This window comes from Macaca thibetana, chromosome 4, assembly GCF_024542745.1.
Source record: "Macaca thibetana thibetana isolate TM-01 chromosome 4, ASM2454274v1, whole genome shotgun sequence".
In the NCBI taxonomy this organism is placed as follows: domain Eukaryota; kingdom Metazoa; phylum Chordata; class Mammalia; order Primates; family Cercopithecidae; genus Macaca; species Macaca thibetana.
The window spans coordinates 161,164,050-161,186,928 of NC_065581.1; the positions used below are offsets into that span (position 1 = coordinate 161,164,050).

General features: G+C 39.8%; 1 protein-coding gene across 2 annotated transcripts in view; it reads left to right on the top strand.

Annotated features, from left to right (window-relative positions):
* PACRG (parkin coregulated) overlaps positions 1 to 22,879 on the top strand; it is a 584,691-nt gene that overhangs the window by 339,449 nt on the left and 222,363 nt on the right. For both annotated transcript variants that reach the window (XM_050789307.1, XM_050789308.1), the window contains exon 4: positions 13,797 to 13,946. In XM_050789307.1, coding sequence (XP_050645264.1) covers positions 13,797 to 13,946 — 150 coding nt within the window. The remainder of the gene's footprint in view (positions 1 to 13,796; positions 13,947 to 22,879) is intronic.

Consider the following 22,879-nt stretch of genomic DNA (forward strand, 5'->3'; position numbering starts at 1 on the left):
GAAATGATCAAGGTGGAAAATATAACTTACCAAAACTGACACCGAAAAATAGAAAATAAGTTAAAATACAAACACTAATATAACAAATGAAGAAATTAAGTCAGTAATTAAAATCCCCCACACAACAATAACTCAAGGCTCTCATAGCTTCTTCACTGGTTAGTTGTACCAAATGGCTACAGAAAAAAATAATTATCATTTTGTACAAATTTTTCCAGACAATAAAACTGGAGAATACACACTACTTCAACTCATTTCATAAAGCTAGCATAACCTTGATACCAATATTCATGGATATTATAAGAAAGGAAACTTCCAGGACAATCTCACTCATGAACATCAATGAAAATTTGTTAAACAATATAACTAACAAATAGAATCCATCAATATATAAAAAATGATAATACCTCATGACAAAATTGGTTTTATTTCAGGAGTATAAGACTGGCTTAACACTAGAAAAATCAATCAAGCGAACTGAAAACATTAATGAATTAAAAAATGATTAATAAATGGTGAAAAAACATTTGATAACATTTAACATTCATTCATGTTTTTAAAACAAACTGAGAATAGAAAGGAATTCCCTTAATCTGATACAGGGAATTTTATCAATCAGAATAAACTAGGTTACACTTCAATAACAACCAATCCCAAAAATCTTAGGGACTTAAAACAATAAATTACTTAAAACATTAAAAATATAGATTTCTAACCTGTGCAACCTGTCTGTTGCAGGTTAGCAGCAAAGTTCTGTTCATTGTCATTGCTTAGGGACCCAGCCGGATAGTTGTTACTGGTTCAGTACCACAGGAAACAAGAGCTCAGAAGGTCCACCCTGGAAGGGGCACATATCACTTCTACTCACTATTCATTGGCCAGACATAGTCTAGGGCCCACCCAACCTTAATTGCACATCCACAATGTGCAATCCTGTAAGGGCATTATGAATACATTTTAGAGCCCCTGGATTCTGTTATGTTCCTCTGAAGAGTGTTGATTCTAATTCTGGCAGAAAATTAATCGGACACAGACTGCAAACCTTGTCTCCCCTGTGGTGGACAACAGCTGAAGTTCTTTCATTTTCAGTTTTTTCATCTTCCAGCTTTTGCTCACCATCTGGGACGACTGGGAATCTCCCCATGTGTGTAATTCTTAGAGGTCAGCTAAGGCAGAGCTTACCTGCTTACACCCTCTGCAAGGCCCTCCCATCCAAGATCCCCTCTTCCAATTTTCCACCTGCTCTTCCAGCCCAGAACTCTCTCTCCAAGTCAGTTTACCTGCTTTCTGCTGCCCCAGGCCACACACCTTAGCTCTTAGGGAAAAAGCTTTCAACTCACAAACCTTATCAGGTGCACTTCCAAATTTCAAGGGCAGACTCCCCTCCATAGTTGGCCTACTTGAAATTCTTTGGCATGACTTTCAAGGATTCCCACTATCTGGCTGAAAATTATGTTTTTGACTTTATTTCTTACTATTTCCCTTCATACACCCTGCGCTCTAGCCAAACCGACTGTGTGGTAGAACTTGCCTTGCACTTTTCTAATTCTGTGTCTTTGCTCATTTTTCAGAATGCCATTCTCACATCCCCAGATGCCTAAACATTAAGTGACCTTCGAAGCCCAGCTCCAATATGAATTGTTCTGTAACGCCGCTTCTGATTCTCCTCTCTACTCCCTACCCTCAACTCCCATCCTATCTCCAGTCTGCCTTCCCTCCCCAACATAACTTTATAGCTCCTCTCTTATGTCACTTAGAACATAATGTTAGAAAGTAATATATCCCCACAGCATCTAATGTCCTGGCTAGTACACAAGAGATGCATCAAAATATTTGCAAGATTAATATAATAAGGTACATAACTGCTGTCTATACTGAAATCTGTATAGGTGCCATAATCAAAAGCATGAAGTGGCCATTTGGGCCTGCCACTGTACTCTATATTCTATAAAAACTGTCGTGTAAGACTCTCTCATATGAAACAACAAATGAAGGGTATAATGATATAGTGCTTTCCATTTATCAGAAGAATTATTTAAGTGGTGAGAGTACGTTTCTGTTGATTCATCTACATTCCCTCATGTGATTCTATTATGAGCAGCAACATACTTTTGTGAAATGGCCTACTGGGAGGAGAGGTGACCCTGGTTGCAAAGAATTATGGAAATATCACTGATTTACAAATCGACGGACCATAACACGGTGGCTTCATTAGGAGAGCTCTAACAAGGTGAGGTCATCTGGCAGTAAAGGGCAGGCGTGCACAGACACAGTGGAAGAAACCTGAGCGAGAACATTTTACCAAGCAAAATACTCTGTTAAGGAACACCCAGTGGGGAAAAACAGCACCAAGTAAGAATGAAATATGAGAATCCGTATCACAATACAAAAATTACTCTGAGACTTCTATTTACTAAGAAAGGAGCAAGTACACTTGCAATGCATGACCCTTTACTCATGATCTGAAAATTTTACTTATTTTGACATTTTCCAAGTAACTTATTCTGAATGTGATCATAATTATTTTAAAAGTAATGTTTTTTAGTTTTGGAAAAACAAGTCTAATCTGTTTAAAAAATATTGAAAAGAGGTGTCTGACTTAGGATTTTTTTGGCTACCAGATACAGAAAGAAAGTGGTTTCAAATTGTCTTAGACAGTAAAGTTCGCCTGGTCACTCGCCAGAGGAAGGAATCAACATCAGGCCTCGCCCTGTATGAACAGGGGAATGAGGAAGGGTGATCCAGCACCCACGATGGAGGCGGCAGAGATGGAGGGAATGGACAGCTTAGCTGTCCCTGCCAGCAAGGCACAGTACGTTAAAAGAGAGAACCGGCTAAATGCATTTACTGTCCCTTTTCCACTCTCAAATAAATAAATGAACAAACCAATTCTATCACTCTTCTAGCGTAATGTGATGTTGAGGGGCAAAAGCTCTGAAGTCAGACTACCTAATCAAAATTCCGACTCTCCTGCATAACTGCTATCATACAAGTTAACTACCTGGAGACTCAGGGGCCTAACTTATAACATTGGGGCAATACAGCCGGGTGCGGTGGCTCACACCTGTAATCCCAGCACTTTGGGAGGCCGAGGCGGGTGGATTGCCTGAGGTCAGAAGTTCAAAACCAGCCTGATCAACATGGTGAAACCCCATCTCTACTAAAAACACACCAAAATTAGCCAGGCATAGTGGCGGGTGCCTGTAATCCCAGCTACTCGGGAGACTGAGGCAGGACAATCGCTTGAACCTGGGAGGCGGAGGTTGCAGTGAGCTGAGATTGAGCCACTGCGCTCCAGTCTGGGCAACAAGAGCGAAACTTTGTCTCAAAACAAAAAGGGGGGGGTGGATAATGACATCCAATTTATTGGGCTATTTCAGTGATTAAATGAGCTAATACATAAGGTTATAAATGTTATCATTGTCATTGTTATCATTATCATCATCATTCTCTGCCTAAATTATGGCAACATTTTTTAGTCACCCGGGCTAGAGCCTCAGACTGAGAATCTTCCTTCTCCTCCCGTGTGGGGGCTGAGCTGTAGTCAGAAATAGCACTACTGCAGGGCCCCCTTGCTCTTCAGAAGGTGCCATGGAACCCCACTCCATCACTACTAGTAGTGGCTTATTCCTTAAGCCACCAAAGCACAGGACACAGCAGGTGTCTCGACTGCCTGCTGAAAGTCCATGCTAGATTCTATGTTTGCTGTACAGCTTTGAACATTTCTCGCCAGCACACACCAAGTCTGCTGTACACCAGTATCCCATGCCTGTGGGTATGCCAGGAGGGTGAGGAGCCTAAGCATGCTGAGTGCAGACCGGATCCCAGCTTGCTACTAACCAGCTGTGTGGGCTCAGGCCACCTAACTCTTTTAACTGTCCCAGGGCATTAGAAAACTGATTGCCCAGGGACATTGTAAGGAGTAATGAGATTATACAAATAGAACATTTAGCATGGTGCCAAATCAAGGTGGCAATAAGAATAGATTATTTTTATATCCTTGGTTTTCCTTCATGGTCATATCTCTGCAGACTTCTAAATTGGGGTCATCAAAAACATTGATAGATTTGAATTCTATAATATTTATCCAAGTTACAGTAAAAACTTTAGATGGAAACTGGACTCAGCCAAATATAGATACATGAGGTATCCCACTCAGGGCTATACAGGCTGGTAGCAAATCATTAGTGCATATTACTTGGATACAATTGTTCACAGAGTTTAAAACAAAAAGAAAGAAAGAAAGAAAGAAAAAGCCTAATTTTTCAACCATTCCTGTATCTTCCCTACAAGGAAAACCATAGAGGCCTTGCCAGATGCTTTGCTGATACAGTTTATTTATTATCTCCTTTATGAGGAAGCGTATTAGAATACGTGAGGTTAGCTTGGCTGGCCTTATTCCAGAGAGCTCACTCTGACTCCTGGTAACAACTACTGTTTTCCTAGGAGCTCCCGAATCACCTGCTTAAATAATCAGTCCTAGAATCACACCAGTTATTGATGTCAGGTTTAGCAGTGTGTAGTTTTCAAACTCCTTCTTGGAAATTGGTCTGTTTACCCATCTTGTATTTTGTGCACATCTCTTGTCTTCTTTTGTGAAGAGCCTGTGCGCATTGTATCTTCCTTTACACTCCACTACTTCTACTGTCTGAACCCTGTGGAAATGTAGACACCTTTTCTCAACCAGAAGAGACGTAGCAGTCATTCTTAGAAGCAGTGGTACATAATGCAGCATTGTCTTGGTTTTTACTCTGAAAATGGTGCTAACTCCTTCCTTTGGTCACCCTTTCAGTTTTCACCCCAATCTTTGCAGATGAACTGAGACAGCAATTTAGGTACAGAGGAGCAGGGTGCTCTAAAGACACAAACCTGCCCCTCCTCTGACAGTGCCATGGTGTTGATTGGTTTGCTCTCAGTTGCTGTGAGACGTGCTCATACGTGTGTAAGCAAGTGCAGGCCCAACCTGGGCAACAAGGCTAAAAAGGAGTATGTTGGATGACATGAGGCTTCAGGTTTCATTCTCTGTGTCTGGAATATGAGGAGTGTCAAATAGATCATGCTAGGGACTGCGTCATGGAGACCATTTTGGTAACTGAATACTTTCATTTACTCAAACAAATAGCATTAATCATGTATCTACATTTAAAACAAAGTATGTCATGGAGAGAATGGCCAAACACTTTCACCAAATACTAAATTATATTCCACAGTCATGAAAGAATATATTTGGTCTATTGAAAAATTGAAAAAGAGTCAGCCACTTGTAATGGCAAAACTGTGATGGAAAATCTGACTTTTGCATAAAGATACTTAAATGGCATGCTATGGTATTTATATATTTTACATATTCCATATGTGTTGAGAGAAAAATCAATATTTTTTGTATGACATTTACTTCAGGTAGGAGAAACTTGAAAACAATGAATTAAAGAAAAAAAATGTAATCCTTATTATAGGCTTACTGCATGTCCATAATAGCTGATCTAAATCGATCATACTTTAATTGCCTAGGAATATGATAAATCAGGCTGTGTCATATTTACTTATATAGCAATTGAGCTCTGTTATGGAAGGAGAAAAATTTCTACCATTTTGAAATCTAAATTTGGTTTGAAAATATATTTTGAATTCATTCTACTCTATAAAATAGAAAATTATATGGTTAGCACTCCTGAACTAGCAAAATTTATATCCATTGTAATCTAATTCAACTAATGCTATAATGGGCCCAAAACATCAAATATTAAATATTTTAACTTCAGAAAAAATAATAAAATTCTATAAGATGCTATAATAGACAAATTCATAAAGACAAAAAGTAGATTATCAGGGACTAGAGCAGGGGCATGGGGAATCTTTGCTTAATGGCTACAGTGTTGTGGGTGATGACAAATTTTTGGAAAAAGATAATGGTGAGACTTGCACAACATTGTAAATGTAATTAATGCCACTACATTGTACACTTAAAAAAGGTTAAAAGGCATGGTGGCTCATGCCTGTAAATCCCAACACTTTGGAAGGCCAAGGAGGGCAGATCACTTGAACCCAGAAGTTCGAGACTAGCTTGGGCAACATAATGAGACCCCATCTCTACAAATATTAAAAAATTAGCTAGGCGTGGTGGTGCGTGCCTGTAGTTCCAGCTGCTCAGGAGGCTGAGGTGACAGGATCACTTAAGCCCAGGTGGATTAGGTTACAGTGAGCTGTGATCACGCCACTGCACTCCAGGTAGGGTGACAGAGTAAACCCTGTCTCAGAAAAAAAAAGTAGGGGAGTAAATGCCATATTTTGTGTTATATATATTTTACCCACTAAATAAAATAAGATTCTAAAATACATAAGAATGATAAGAAAAAACTAACATGCCTGCTCTCAGCACTATAATCCTATATTTTCTTTTAGAAATTCTAGCCTCTGTCACGTGACCAAAAAAGGAGAGAAAAATATTAGAAAGCAAACACAAATTTAACAGTATTTTTGGTAATATCATTACATATAAAATCCAATTTAATTCACTCAAAAACAATTAGATCCAGTAAGGGAATTAAATAAGCCCATTAACAAAGTAAGTATACAAAAGTCATATACTTTTATGTGTATATTATCAATAACCTTTAGAAAGAATGTTGGGAATAAATAATTTTACACAAATAACAACAAAATATAGAATTTCTTTGAGTATATCTAACAAAATTATGCACGATCTATGTGAAAAAATATTGTAAAACATTTCCAGGGAACTTAAAGACAAGAAAATTGAAGAGATATCATGTTCCTAATGGAAAGATTGAGTAGTAAAGATGGCAATTGTCTGCCAAATTATTCTCTAATTTTACCAAAGGGCCAAGCACATTTTCAATTTCACCTAATTATCTTAAAGTTTGTCTCAAAAAATAAAGGGTTAAAAATAATCAGGAGAATATTGAGAAAGAACAATGAGAAAGGGATTGAATTCTGATTTATTAAAACACAAAGTTACAATCATGAAGAAAAATATGTAATAACAAAAGAAAAGTATGCAGAGTATATTGATAATTTTTTAGAAAGCAGTTTTTAAAAGTGCTTATCTTTTAGTGGAACAAAATCTTGTGCCTACATATGCCTGTGGAAAAGATATTCCCTTCTGTTAGCATCTCAGTACACAAGTTTCTAGTATTTATTTGGTTTACATTCTATTTTATAAAATGAGATCAGAGTGCAATATGCTTTATAATCTTCTTCTTTACTCACGTGTATCTTAAAGATTTTCCTATTTGAAGCTATTTTTTTCTATCAGATGACTAATAATTTTATAATTTTTCATTGTGTGGATATACTATAGTTTACTTAAACAATTCATTGTTCTTGGAACATTTAGATTGTTTCTGATTATCGATAATACTGGACTTAGCATTCTTTCCTACAATGCTTTGAGCACATTTGCCTAAATCCTTGGACTAACAATCCGGAAGTGAAACTGCTGGGTTAGCCATTGTATGCATTTGTATGGCTTTTAGGTTTATTACCAAACTGCTCTGTAGAAAGGTTGGAATCGTTTACAACATGGTGTCTATGAGGGCACCTCTTTCCTCAAATCTGTTTCCACACTGACAGTGTTAAATTTTCAACAACTTTGTGTTCACATGATCTTAAAAATTACAGAGTTGTGTTTTGTTAAATTACCAATCAAGTTTGTGAAAGGAAAAATATCTTGGGCCCCCAAAATCACTCAGGAAAAGTCGAGCTGGAAACCGCTTAGGGCAAACCTGCCTCCCATTCTATCAAAGTCACCCCTCTGCTCACTGAGATAGATGCAGATCGGATTTGCCTCCTTCGGAGAGGCTAATCTGAAACTTCGTGTCTCACCTCTCTGTGACCTGGAAGCTCCCTCCGCGCTTCCGCTTTTAGTCTTCCTGCTTTTGCTTTCAGTCTTCCTGCTTTTGCTTTCAGTTGTCCTACGTTTCCAGACCAAACCAATGTACTTCTTACATATATTGATTGATGTCTCATGTCTCCCTAAAATGTATAAAACCAAGCTGTGTCCCGACCACCTTGGCACATGTCGTCAGGACGTCCTGAGGCTGTGTCACGGGCGCGTCTTCAGCCTTGGCAAAATAAACTTCCTAAATTCACTGAGACTTGTCTCAAATTTTCTGGGTTTCACAAGTTGAACATTCTAGAATAGTAAATGTTCATTTTTATGTATTAATTTTTGCATTGTCTGTTTATGTGCCTTGCCCATTTTTTTATTGGAAGATTCAATCCTCTATTGGGTTGTGATAGCCATTTGTATATTAAGGCTATTAACATTTAAAGCATATGTCAAAAATATTTTTTAGAATTTTGTTTGCTTTTGCCTTTTGTTGGGTGTTTCTGGTTTTAGAAGAAGAAGCAGAAATGTTTCCTTTTTTCCTGATACCACAGTAGCAAATGATATCTAATAGTAGAAAAAGTCCTCACTTTGCAAAAAAAATCATAAAATAGTGGATTTTATGCCTGAGAAAATTATACATGTAGCATATAACCATTTAAGATAAATAACTTTTACCACCATTGACTTTAAATTATTTTTTCCTTATTCTTCAGCAATTTCTCTATATCTGAAGCCTCTATCTTGTTTATTATACTTAAAGCCAGTTAGGCAGTACAATAGAAATCCAATTTTCTGAATAGAAAGCTTCCATTTGTTGTTCTATAATGTCAGTAGACTCCTCACGTTAGAACCTTTTCAAAACCTTAAATCTTGAGTTCAAAGTCCTCACTTATGTCTCGACAATAGCTTTCAGGCCCATCAACACAAGAATAAACACATCTCTTCTCTTTCAAGCTACAAAATCATATTCTCTTTATACCTGTTAGCATACTTTTTCAAAGGAAAAGAACTTTGTTTCCAAAAAAAAAAAATCTTTTTACTTTAATTCCACTGTGACAGTAAGAACAAAAAGACTTCCGACTGCATGGTGTATCTTAATTCTCTGAGAATGAAGAAGAGAAATAGAGGAACTGAAGAGAAAGTGGGCAGTGTAAGAAATCCCTGTTGGATGAAGTTAAGAGGCTTTTAAATAGTGCATATCCTGGCTTTGTTTCACAGCCACTGCAGAAGTTTTAGAGCCATTACCTGTCCATTTAGGAGGACTTAGAGCTCCATTTTAGATACCATTACACGTAACAGTTCAGGCATTTTGCTTCTTGGTCATTGTCAATCCAATAACGTTTATCACAGCCATGTTAATTCAGTCAGGGTTTCCTGATAGCTAATATCTAATCTATTTCCTAATAGTTAATATCATTATCCATTGTGAGAGAGATTATTAATGCATACCCAAATGATCAATTAGGCATAGATACAGACATAAACCTAATAAAAATTTAATGTTAGTGTTACTCATATATCTCATATATACATACGTGTGCGTGTGCGTGTGTATATATATAAATTTACTCCTTGATACCAGTATATTCTACAGGGCAAAATTCTTCTCTCACATTAGCAGTAGATCAGTATATCCAGGCTGTTTTATTGCAACCTTCGTCAGGCACACACTGAAAGAACAACACTGGGATAAGCCAGCATCCAGTGACCACAATGGTCACCAAAACCTTTGCGGCAATTACCACATTCAGGTAGTTATTGCTTTGTTACCTTCTATAGGCTCTCCTACTTATGACTTCATAGTGTCAACAGAACAGCTTTCTTGAAAACACGAAAACAAAACCTACAAAATGGAGTGAGGACTGTGTGTGCTCAGTAATACATTTCTGTTAATATATACAAAAATGCAAACAACACACCCATGTGGTTCTGTTCTGTGTCTAATCCTTCTTAGCTAGATGTGGCTCTGAGTCCTTTTTAAGGAGTGGGGTGGGAGGGAGGGATGAATAAAGAGGAAAGAAAGAAACCCAGGATCTCAAACATCTGATTCTGTTTGGTTGATAAGGCAAGGTGGGACCCAGGGATTCTTGAGCTTGGGAAACGTCACTACAGCCTCACCCTTCTTTCGTATGCACCTCCATACTCCTTCCCAGCACTTCCAAACGATCCCAAGAAAGACACACTCCCAGTGACACATCCAGTCTGGGTATCTTTCTACTATCTCAGGTCTTCAATCCCCCAAGGGAATCTCATGCATCCACGCTGGAGCAGCCCCTGCAGTGAAAGAACTCCTTCCTGGGAAGCTAGTCTCTAGCGTGCTGCTTCCTCTCCTGGAAACTCTTCCTGTAAATGACATCTCCTCAGCCCTGGGGTTTGTTCCTGCATCTGGGAGCCTTCCCTTAACCCTAGACTAGGCGAGGGACTTGACTGTCTGCTTAAACACCCTGTCCCTCTTATGTGTAATTGTCACATTTGTCACTCTTGTTTAATATCTTCTTCCATACTATTTTGTAAACCCCAAGAGGTTGGTACTGTGCTTACCTCATTCGTTGCCATCTTTCCAGTTCCTAAAACAGTGATGGGTATGTAATACATGCACTCTCAATAGACATTTGGTGAGGGAAGCCTAAGTGAGTTAATATAGGTGAAGTGCTCGGTTTAATTCCTGGCACATGTTGGTGCTCACTGCATGTTAGCTACAGGTGCTGTGAATCACGCACAGATGTGTGCAGTCCTGAAGCCTAAACCTGTTGAGCATCGTTGGTAGACTTTTTGAAAGAATGTCAACTGCCCCCAATCCTCAGAACATTTCTGCCCTCCCAGTTCTCCTGGTAACCTGAGCTTGTCAGTAAGTAAGGCTCACTAACCCCTGACATTCTAAAAAGGCAAAACAGCTTTTAGATTGGATAAGACCAGATAGTCTCTACTGCTGACCGTGCAACACGCTGCGTGCCTTCCTCCTCCTCACCTTCTTGTGGTGATCTGAAACCTTGTTCTTGAATATCTCGTGACTCCAGCTCTTAGGCTAAACGATAGCATTCTAATTTTAGTTGTTTTTCAGCAGATATGTTTTGTCCTGCAGTGTGTCTAACTGCTGCTGTAATGAGCCATCGTGCTGCTGAGTTCTATGGTTATATTTAGGTTGGTTCCCTGAGTGAAGGCTGAGCCGTCTCTTTTCATTACATTTGTGTTTACTTTCAAACTAAACAAGAACAGAGTCTGGACTGGACCAGAAGTTGTAGGGGGCTCTGAAGTGTTTTCATGCCACAAACCCTAGTTCGTTGCTAGGGGGGATGAATCTGACCACATTTTTTAAAAAAACTTCCAAGTGATTCCAGAGGAAATGGCTGTGAAACCGCTAAATGATACCTTATATTCTAGGACTTTTAACAGAGGATTCGGTTTAGTTCAAACTAGCCAGGCATAAAGGAAGCACTTAGGATAAGTTTGAACTAAACCAAATCCTCAGTTATAAGTCTTGGAAAATAAGGTATCATTTAGTGGTTTTGCAGCTATTTCCTCTGGAATCACTAGAAAATTTTAAAAAATAAAGTGGGGTCTGATTCATCCCTTTCAACAACAAACCAGGGGCTGTGGTATAAAAACACTTCAGAGCACCTCACAACTTCTGCAGCCAATGGAAGGGGGTAGGAGGCTCTGAGCTCTTTTAGCAGGTGGTGAGATGATCAGATATGCTCGAGGGAGGTTAACCCAGTAGTACCTTGAAAGACAGGTTGGGGAAGTGGAGAAAGACAGAAAGAAAAGAGATCTGTACAAGATCAGGCCAGTGCTCCAGTGAAGGGGTCCCAAGGATCAGAACCAGAGGAATGGCATTAAGAATGGAGACCTAGAGGAGAGAAGGTGAGGATGGAGAGTGAGACCAGAGAGAGAAGGTGAGGATGGAGACTGGGACCAGGGGAGAGGAGGTGAGGTTGGAGATCAGGACCTGGGGAGAGGAGGTGAGGCTGGAGACCAGGACTGGAGGAGAGAAGGTGAGGATGGAGACCACGACCAGAGAAGAGGAGGTGAGGATGGAAACAGGGACCTGAAGAGAAATGATAAAAATGGATTCTGGGACTGGAGGAGAGAAGATAAGAATAAAGACCAGGATCAAAAGAGAGAAGATGGAGACCAGGACCAAAGGAGATGAGGTGAGGTTGGAGACCAGGACCAGAGGAGAGGTGGTGAAGATGAAGACCAGGACAAGAGGAGAGGAGGTGAGGATGGAGACAAGGACCAGGGGAGAGGAGGTGAGGATGGAGACTAGAACTGAAGCAGAGAAGGTGAGGATAGAGACTGGCACTGGAGGAGAGGAGGTGAGGATGGAGAGTGAGAGCAGAGGAGAGGAGATGAGGATAGAGAGTGAGACCAGAGGAGAGGAGATGAGGATAGAGAGTGAGACCAGAGGAGAGGAGATGAGGATAGAGAGTGAGACCAGAGGAGAGGAGATGAGGATAGAGAGTGAGACCAGAGGAGAGGCAGTGAGGATGGAGACTGGCACTGGAGGAGAGGAGATGAGGATGGAGACTGGCACTGGAGGAAAGGAGGTGAGGATGGAGACCAGGACCAGAGGAGTGTTGGTGAGGATGGAGAGGGAGACACAAATTCAAGAGATACTGCAAGAGGAAAACCAGATGATTTGGTAACATGAGGAATACAAAGGAGGAGAAACAGGCTTTGACCTGGAGTGACTGGGAACAAGGTTTATCTTTACTAAATATGAGGAACACAGGGAAGAAAAGAAAGTTCAGGGAGGAAATTTAGTCTTTGGAGCAAACTGAATTTGAGGTGCTGGCAAGATCCAGGCTGATGGAAATGTGAGCTGGAGTTCAAGAACAGTGTCAGGACTGCCTCAGAGATGTATTGACCAAAGCATCATTTCTTTTTATAGCCTGGGTCCTTTTGTCCCTTCCCAGTGGCATCTGCTTTAAGGTCATAGTCAATCTTTTTCATTAGAAGGTAGAACATCTTACAAATAAGAGCCCTTGACTTCTTCTTGGAGTCATCAGAGCCATCACATTTTATTAATTGCACTTTTGACCTTCTATAATAGATGTTTTATCTGGCTCTTCTACTTAAACCATGGTACTTTTAGCCATCTCAGAAAGTGCATAACAGGCTCCCATGATTGAAGAAACGGGGGCCAAGAAAGTGCCAGTAAGTTGGCCAAGCTCACACAGCCGGTTATGAGCATCCTGATTCCTGACCCCCTGTACTTTCCACTGGGGCAAATGGTGCCTTTCAGACCCTACCTGGTGGCATCTCTTGCTCTGTCTCTGTAGCTTGTTACTTTGCACTCAGAACTGGTTCTTTAAAACGGTCCTATTCCTGTGGTCTCTTGTAGCTTCTGTGTTGATTCCTTCTAACTGAACTTTCAAACGTTTTGCTTTTCTTTCCCACTTTCTTGAGGGCCTAAATATAGTCACTTTATGTTCACTTCTACCAAGAACATTCTCGGTGTTTGTAACCAGCCTATAGTTTTGAACACCATGTCCAACCCTCCTTCCCAAATAAACGTTTGCTCCACGTTAATGGTTTTAAGAATGGTGTGGATTGTTGCATGAAAGAGATTGTTGCATGAAAATGTATCCGTTGTCAACCCGCATAGGTTCCTTTAACTCCAGCGACACTAAGTGATTTTTTGTCTTTCATACTGCTTATCCAACTCAGGGCCCGGGCCTCTTCTACGAGGGGAAAATGAACTGCATTCCTAGGGCTGGTGAGAAATCAGTGCAGGTGGGAGAATAAACAGTAATCAGACAAGATTCCATTTAAAACATCAGGGTTGCAATGTGTCATCCAAAGTTGTAATAATAAAGTCTCATTGGTCCCCAGTAGAGTGCAGTTTAATTAAATGCAACCACAAGACAACTTTGCCTTAACCTTGTAGAATTGAAGCTTTCTATTAAAATCTTTTCTGCTTGGTCCTTCTTTCACCGTATAGATGCCTTGAATCTCCGAAACCGACAGGTCATCTGTGTCACTCTCAAGGTCCTCCAGCATCTGGTTGTGTCAGCTGAGATGGTGGGCAAGGCCTTGGTGCCTTATTACCGTCAAATCCTCCCCGTCCTGAACATCTTTAAGAATATGAATGGTGAGTGAGCCCACGAGTCAAAATGTCTTTTAAGCCAAAGAAAAAGGGAGTGGTTTGTAGTAGAGTTACTTAGCAACACGTTTAGGATTTATTATTGCATATAAACTACGATCCATTTGGAGATCTAAATAGCATATTCCCACCCCTTCTCCAGCTACTCCCTAGGGAAACAGTAAAATTAACAATTTCATTTATTACTCCTCACGTACAGCTTCCTTACTCAGTACAGAAGCGCTGAAGCCGTTCTATAAGCTTCCAATAATTAAATTGTGAAGTTTTTCTAATGGTCTTTTGAATACATTAGTAGGTTTTGAGTTTGTTCTTTTTCTTGATAGTGATTCTACCTTTACATACTTCCTGTTACAATTTCAGTCAGTTTTTTTCCATTGGTTTAAGATGAATTTTTAAGCACTATTATTAAAACCTGGTAAATGGTTTTGATGATTCATTTATTTTTTGTATGATTCTATAAGCTTTGGAAAACACAGATGAATTCAGATGGTTCTATTTTACCCTAACAAAGATATTAGCAAGTTTTTGGTGACCCTTGGCAGGCAGCGGATGTACATCTATTCATTAAGAGTATGATTTCCTAATTTTCTTTGTTGTTGTTAATTTTGAAGTTCCATGCTTCTCACATGCATGGTATAAGTCAACATTGAACTTATTTCCTAACAGTGGTATCAATAAGTTAGTAATTTAATGGAGCACTGAATGAAACTTTTGCAACATGATCTGCTCATTGTACATTCAAGAAAAAAATCAAACAAGAATCTAAGTTTACGGCAGCTCCTGCCACAAACATACTTGTGTTTGGAATCACTATTTTTTATATTATTACTCAATTGCTATTACGTCTGCTCCAGGCATAGACTATTCAGGAAATCATGGAATTCTCAAAAAGCTTTTAGCTCTCTTTCAGTAGTAGAACCGGCTTGTATGTTTTATACTATACATATTTAGAAAAAGGACTTCAAACTGGAGTTGCAGGAGCTTACAAATGCCTGTAAGGGAGTGCTTACAATGGTATTCTGCTCAAATTGTCTGAAGAGCTGTGGGTAAGGTGGCATTCAGGCGAGATGGTTAGTCTTTAAGCAAAGTAATAACTGGGTTTTAATAATTGAGTCTCTTATTGTCAAAACTTAATGTTTTAGTAACAACATTCCTACTTTTGGAAAATACTTAAATAGTCTTCATTCACAGTTCATACTTTTACCATATAGTAGCAGCAAATATCCATGAAGTTATGGGAGACTCCAGATGTGCACCTTGTTCAACTAAGGTCCATAAAAGAAACTCTAACTGCACACCTTATATTTAGATTCTAGTAACTTGAGGGAGATAGAGATAAAGATGTTCTGATAGAGATGGTAGCATCATTAAAGAGATGGAAGCATCAGGGAACAACCACCCAAAAAGTCTTAGTTAACATTTTTGAAGGATGCGATTCACCAATACTTCCTCAGTAATCCTCATGCAAACCTGTGATGCATGTACTATTACTATTTCCATTTAATTGTTGTAAAGTTGCCTCTTGTAGCTTTTCTCCCATGCGAACATTTGTTTCTGTACTCGATGATCATAGAAGATGAGCCTGAACACATTTCCCTTTTCTTGCCTGAGTATCTAGGAATAGGTAGCTACTGCAACATGCTTTAATGCTTTTGTTGATCACACAATAAAAGCTAGAACTTATATCTAAGCATCATTCCATATCCCTGTATAAAAGTAGAAAATCGGTCATGTTCAAAGGACAATTAGAATCTTTCTTTATCCTCAAGGAAATCTATAAAGATGGATAAATATTGCTGCCACAAAGAGATAAATCTTGTTGGGCGCTCTAGACTATTAAACAAAACAATTGGTTTCTACTGCTTTCTCATTATAGTTTTTCTTTAAATCTTTAACTCACAGGTGTTCATATACTTAACAAAGAAAATGATTGACTTTAAGAATAAATCCCTAGTAAGAGTTTATCAATGTGGGAAATTTAAAGTTCATACTATAGTCCTTAATTGGTTCCAAACAGCTAATTCTTTTGGAGTCTTTCTAAATGCACGCATCAGGAATTCTACATTTAAATTATTTTTCTGCTTAACATTTTTCTGACATTTGAAGGGAAAAATATTATCTTCAGCTTCATTTTCTACTTATCTTAGAAACCTGTCACAACAATGCCAGCCTGCAGTTTGCTGTATTTTCAAAGGGTCCTGCTACAAAATTGTAACATTGTAGCTATAAAAACTCAAAACTGTTCCTTAAAGTAGCTAGCTATGTTACCGTAGATCCAATTCTTTCAGAAAAAAAGCTTATCTCAGGATTTTCAATTACATTAGAATTTTCACTAGAAAAATGATTTAGCTTTAATAACATTTTAATAAATCCTGCTTTATGACATAGATCACAAAACTGATATATACTTATTTTATTTAAGCAGATGTCGTTAGTAACAGATATAATTATTTACAATTAAAATTACATTAGAAATTGACAGTATGTAGTGTTAGAAAAAACTCATCCTGAATTTCAGTGTATTAGAGCACAATTGCACGTTTCTGTATTTCCTCTTTTTTGTACTTCTTTTTTATGTAAATCAATGTCTCGTTAAACTCAGATTCAAAAGTATTTCTTTCAAGTCCCACTACAAAATTCTTTTTGGAATGAGACCAGATACAAGTGACAAAAAAGAATGAGAGAAAATATTCTTTCAAATACAATGCCCTGTCTGTCTGTCAGTATCCGCTCGAAGAGCAAACATTAGATGAGTTCTACTACCCGAGGTTTTTACAATGTCTCCCGTTTTAATGTCGCATGAACTTCCTCTGAAATAAGCAGTGGGGGCTGCAGAGCCGGGGACCTGGACATTGTGGCAGTGGCCCACGTGAGGAGCCCAGGCTTCCAGTCTTTTCAAGGACCAGTTGGAAATCAAGTAGGGCAGGGAGGAACAGTCCATGCTCACAGCACCAATTCAGACCCCATCTACATGATCAGAACAACGAAAACTTAGAGCCAGCCCCACTAGATCATTCTTGTTCTAGCAGAGAGAGTGGCTGTATACTCTTGTGTGTTAGTAGTATTTTTCACAGAGTTTAATTAGGCTATAGTGAAAACAAGAACAGATGAATCTGAGATGTGAATGGTAATGTACACTAATCAGTAACATTTTGGAACCAGAAAAGCTGTGACCTCAGGCAAATCCCTTAAAGTCTCTAATCATCAATTTTTCTGTCTGCACAAAATATGCATCGTAACAACTTTTCATTAGGGTGGGCATAATTAGAGATGAAGTGTTCAGGGCCCCTTCACACAGAGCCTGTCCATGACTGGGTATTAATGAGAGAGCCATTATGATTACACAACATTATATACGTATACAATATTATAGACATACAATAGTATATATTATAGAAGAATATCATGCTCTACGAATTATTATGTAACAACATAACCAGGCAACTGAAAGTGTTGTGTGTGACCCGTAGCGCTCTCTCGTTGGGTGACCCGTCGCTTGGCCCTCTGTGAACCTGTGAGTGGCCCGTAGCCTCCCGGTCTCACCAGCTGCATCAGTGCCTTTGCTTCAAGTGGTTCATTTTGCCTCTAATTGCCAAGTGCAGGGCGAGTGGCCAAATAGGTGAAAGACTCAGATTCATTCACCGGTAACAGGTTTTCAAATCCATCCTTTTCTGGCGTAATCTTTCAGCTTGAATATGTGACTGGTGTTTAGGGAGCATCGTATTTAAAAAAGAGAACCCCCTCTCTGGCACAGACAAGGAAAGCCTGGGCCAGGGTCCCCTTCGGAACAGCCAAACTGCTATCTAAGCCTTTGAGCTGATTGCCTTGCGTTCTAAACAGTGACTTTTGGACGTAAAACATGCTCTCTTTCCAGTGACTGCTTTGAGGCAAAAGAGAAAGAGGAGTTTCTACAAAATATTCCTTGAATGCATTTGTCATACAGCCAATAGCAATTTATTCTTTCCTATGTTCTTTCACAAATGTTATCAAAGGTTACAGAAAATTAAAACAATAGGAATCTTCAATTTATAGCTTTCAGAGAAGAAACTACCAAATTAATGATGCAGAGTATTACATTTAAGGAGCATGAGCCAATGAATGGCATTAACGCATTTACAGCTGGAATATGGGCTCTGCCAGCAGATTAGGGCTCTCCGATAGGCCTGTTTACCATATTTTGGTTCATTTCTAACAGTACCAATAGTTCTGAAACAATCCCTACCTAAAAGATTTCAGACTCCAGATGTCAGAGACTCTGATAATGTTGTAAATTTATGTCATGAAATATGCAAAAGTAAACATAATAATGAAATATCATGTCCCCACGTTTGTAGAAATCAAATAGCTTGGCTTTATCTAAGGTAACTCTAAGATATATGCCATTATAGACTAATAAAACGTTCATTAAAGAGACTTAACATTTTTATTCAGACGCAGGCACATTAAAACATATAGGGAATGAGGATGCCTAAAGTTTGCAAAATTTTAGGATGTTTGTACCATGTCTTTGACCTGTAATTTAAATGGCTTCTAAAAAATAGAAGTAATTATTTTATGCTCATCGTCTTTTAAAACAACTTCTAATGAGAACCTAGGCCTTGTAAGTCAACCTGATTCAAACCCTCCTTGATAACCCTCCTTGATATTCCTGTGAGTTCTCTAGGACCAATTCTCATGCTCATTTCAAACGCTGATGAACTTCTGGGAATGGACTGTTTACCAAACAACAGCAGCAACAAAACTTTCAGTTTTTCTATTTCATAGTTGATGTATATAAAGGTTATTTCTCCTCACGGAGATTTACATTTAATTTTGGAATTAAGTTTCATTCCCCATGGAATTCTGAACAACTTTGCATTTGTGATTTACATTTTAGAAATTTACTTCGAAGTTCCTTTGAAATGGTTAAATGTGTTAAATTTGAACCATGAGATTACTCTGAATTAATTGAAGAAATTATTAGAACTACTGCTTCCAACATTTCTGAATGTTAGATTTGGAATTGTTATGCATATATCTAGTTTCTCTGAGCACTTCCTCCATGCACACTTAACTCATTCATCTACAGAGAATCCTAGGATTATAAAGTTGGAAGATCCACATAGGGGTCCTTTGGTCTAAGAGTATATCCAATTTACCAAACTATGCAATCATTACTTCCATGAAGGCAAAATGTTTGTGTTGGTCTTTCCTTTTCTTATATAGAGCTTGGCACACCTAGTAGAATCAGGTACCTAATATGTGCTTGTGTGAAATCAGTTCACTAACTCAGCCTACACGACCAGTACTTATTTCTTCCGTATCGTCCAAGCAGCCTCACTACTTCATGGGGTAACCTGTTGTACTTCCAAAGAGAAAGGCAGCTCCTGTTTTGAAAGGAAATTTACACCTAACATTTCCATCTGGTTCACCTCCCTCGTCTAAACTACACAGCACAATGGTTAATCCTTTTCCACATAGCAAGCCTTCGGGAAATTATAGAAAACTTTCCTTCCCCCTCGGTATTTACTTCTCCAAGTGCAATATCCCTACTTCTTCCAAGTGTTCTCTATAAGCAGAGCTCCCAAAGCCTGGAGAATCTTTGAGGATGGGGACGGAGGACTCATTTCTGCAGAAAGAGATGGTTGTGCAGTGATCTAAGAGTGCAGCCCAGGACAGCAGATGGTCCTGGGAAGAGCTCAGGCCTCCCTCCCTCACCTGATGCCCCCACGCGTGGTCAGCCCATAAAGACCTCTTTACCATGGTGAAACCTACACATGCTTATGAGGTTAAACGCCTTTCCTCTTCACTGAGACTGCTACATTTGAGTCTATTTTCAACCCAAATCCACTTGTAAAAAGCACCATGAGGGGAGTGAGGTCAGTCACAAACCGTGAATTACATCTCTATGTGCTCTCCTCTGTAGACCTTCCTGGTTGTGCCTGCCCAGAGGGAAGGATTATTGTGAGTTGTCTGTAACCAGGTAGGGCGATGACTAAAGAAATGAGAATCCAGTTCTGAAGGCTGTTTCTTAGCTTCCTGGAGCCATGTGACAAATTATCATACACAGAGTGGCTTAAACAACAGAAATGTATGTATCGTCTCCTAGTTCTGGAGGCTACAAGTTAAAGATCAAGGTGTGGACAGGGCCGGCTCTCACTGCAGGCTCTGGGGAAGCCTCTTTCCTGTTGCTTCTGGCTTCTGGAGGTGCCAGCCGTCCTTGAGCTTCCGGAGGTGCCTGCTGTCCTTGAGCTCCTTGGCTTGTGGATGACGCGTCACTCCAGTCCCGCCCCGTCTTCATGTGGCCTTTTCTCCTGTGCATCTGTCCTTGTGTCTCTTCTCCTCTTCCTTTGAGAATACCAGCCCTCATAAGGATTGGATTAAGGGCCCACCCTACTCCAATACTCCAATATGACTTGATCTTAACTACTTACATTGGCAATGACCCTATTTCCAAGTAAGGCCACATCCTAAAGTTCTGGAAAAGACAGGAATTCGGGGGAGACACTATTCAATCCAGTCCAGATGATCTACCTCTTTCCAACAGCTTGTGGAGAGAGAAATCTCATCTTTGATAAACAAAGGTAGAGGTTTCGTGTTCCTTTCGCTCCCTCACATTGCCATAACTACTGATACTGAGCCTGCTCTGCACGGACGAATGAAAACTCCTTCTTTCAACAACAAAAATGTCATGCCTTTTCCTTTCAGCAGGCGGGGTTTGTGAAGTTAAGAAGGAAACTGGACCTGGATAGGTTTTAGGGAAGATGCAGGGAATTGATGTTTTTCTTCTTCTTCAGTAATGCTGCAAACTAACCAGAGATGGAAGCTCACACTTCCAACAGCTCTGGATGCTGCCCTGGGGATCCCATAGCAGCACCCCTGGGTGCTGCTGCACCAGCCCAGTCTCCAGGAACTGGCCACGGTGAGGCCGGTGTCACCTGGGCCTGTCCCGGCCCAAACCAGCTGGGCAAGAGGCTCAGGCCACTCTGTGCCTAAAGGGATTTGGACCAATAAATATGGGTCACCTGGTGGACAAGGCAGGGCAAGATGCTTTGGGCACATGGAATAATTTGTGGAGAAACAAGAAATGGGACAAAGCATGAAGGTGCTGAGCACAGCACTGAGGAGCAAAGTCTCTGGCTGCAGTTTTTGTGGGTTCAAACTCTGTTTGCCATCTGTGACTTTTGATGGGTTATGTAACGGCTCTGTGCCTAAGTCTCCATAATTTAAAAAGGAAGTCATTGGGAGGATTAAAGAAGTTCATTGGCCTGCAGAGAACTATAAGAAGGTCATTTTTCAGGAGTATCTACTTGGAGAGAAGGAGGGGAATGAATTGTGGAATTGAGTGTAAGTGCTTTGAAACTAGCATGTTAGGTAAATGTGTCCTCCCTGCCGCACAGGGTTTATGTTATGGAGAGAACTGAATATATGTGGCTTTATACGGTCCTCCCAAGAAAATTAAGTGAAATCTGTTTAAGTTAATATCATTATTATTATCTAAGATGATTAGATATGAAATATCCAGTAATCAATATCTTTCCCATATGCCAGCAGTCAGAAATGCAATGCAAAGTTCATTTCTAGATGCTAATAATTCCTAATTGCAAATATTCCAACCCAAACAAAGTTTCACTGCTCGGCTCTCCCTTCCCCCGAAGACAGTTTAGTTCCTTCCCTGGCCCTCTCATGTCATTGCAAAGGAGGGCTGAGTAGTGACCTACACATAGGACTGTATCAACAGGCTCATTCGCCTCCCCCAGTGAACTAGTGAAATCCCAACCTCTTTCCACCGTGTTCTGTTTCCGATTGGCCCTTATATTTGTGGTTTCTCCGTATAAATATTTCCAAATTGTCATGGCCAAGTTTTTTCGGGGCATCCCCATTTCACCAGCATCTGGCTTTACCACTATCCCCACTTATGCAACTTTACCTGAAGAGATCAGACTTCCAGGAGGATACTGAGTTGCAGACAGGTTCATGGCCCAGGAACATCCCCATTGTTTCTGGACTAGTGGCAAATGTGGTGTATCTAGAATGGTTTGTGTAGAGAATCCCATTCATTGGTTCTGAAATGGTGATGAAAAGTGTCAACAGAAAGAGTCACACTCAGTAAAATGTTTAAAGAGGCTTCTTCTGAGCCAAATATGAATGACCATGACCCAAGGCACAGTCTCAGGAGGTCCTGAGAACATGTGCCTACGGTGGTTGAGTTAGTTTGGTTTTTATATGTTTCAGGGAGACATAAGACATCAATCAATATGTGTGGGGTATGCATTGGTTTGGTCCAGAAAGGTGGTGGTTTACAGGTCAAACATAGGTGGTTCAAAGACTTCCTGATTGGCAATTGGTTGAAAGAGTTAAGTTATTGTCTAAACACCTGGAATCAACAGAAAAGTGTCTGGGTCAAGATAAGGGGTTGTGGAAACCAGTTTCTTATTATGTGGATGAGGTCTCATAGGTGGTGCCCTTAGAGAAAATAAGTTGGCAAATGTTTCCTAATCAGACCCTTAAAAGATGTTAGACTCTCAGCAAATCTCTTCAGGATTGGGAGGGCACGGAATGGGGAAGGATCTATTATGTTAATAGAGATTCTTTACAGATACAACTTTCTCCCCCCAAACTGACTTTTCAAGCCATTTCAAAATATGGCAAAGAAACATATTTTGGGGTGAAATATTTTGATTTTCTTCTTTGTCTGTCATGTGAGATTATGCCAGAGTCAGGCTGGAAAGTAAGCCACGTTATATAGGTTTAAATGAAACCTCTCTGATGAGATTTTATGATTTGTGGGGCGTAACTCCCCAGGTCCCTTAGATAGGAATTTGGGCAAGAGAAGAAAAAGGTCAGAGTTCAGTCCTCAAAGGGAACTGCAGTATGGAAACAGCAGCTCAGGATGAAGCGCGAACTGGCATTCGTATCCCTTGCCTGTGTGTGGAACAGGC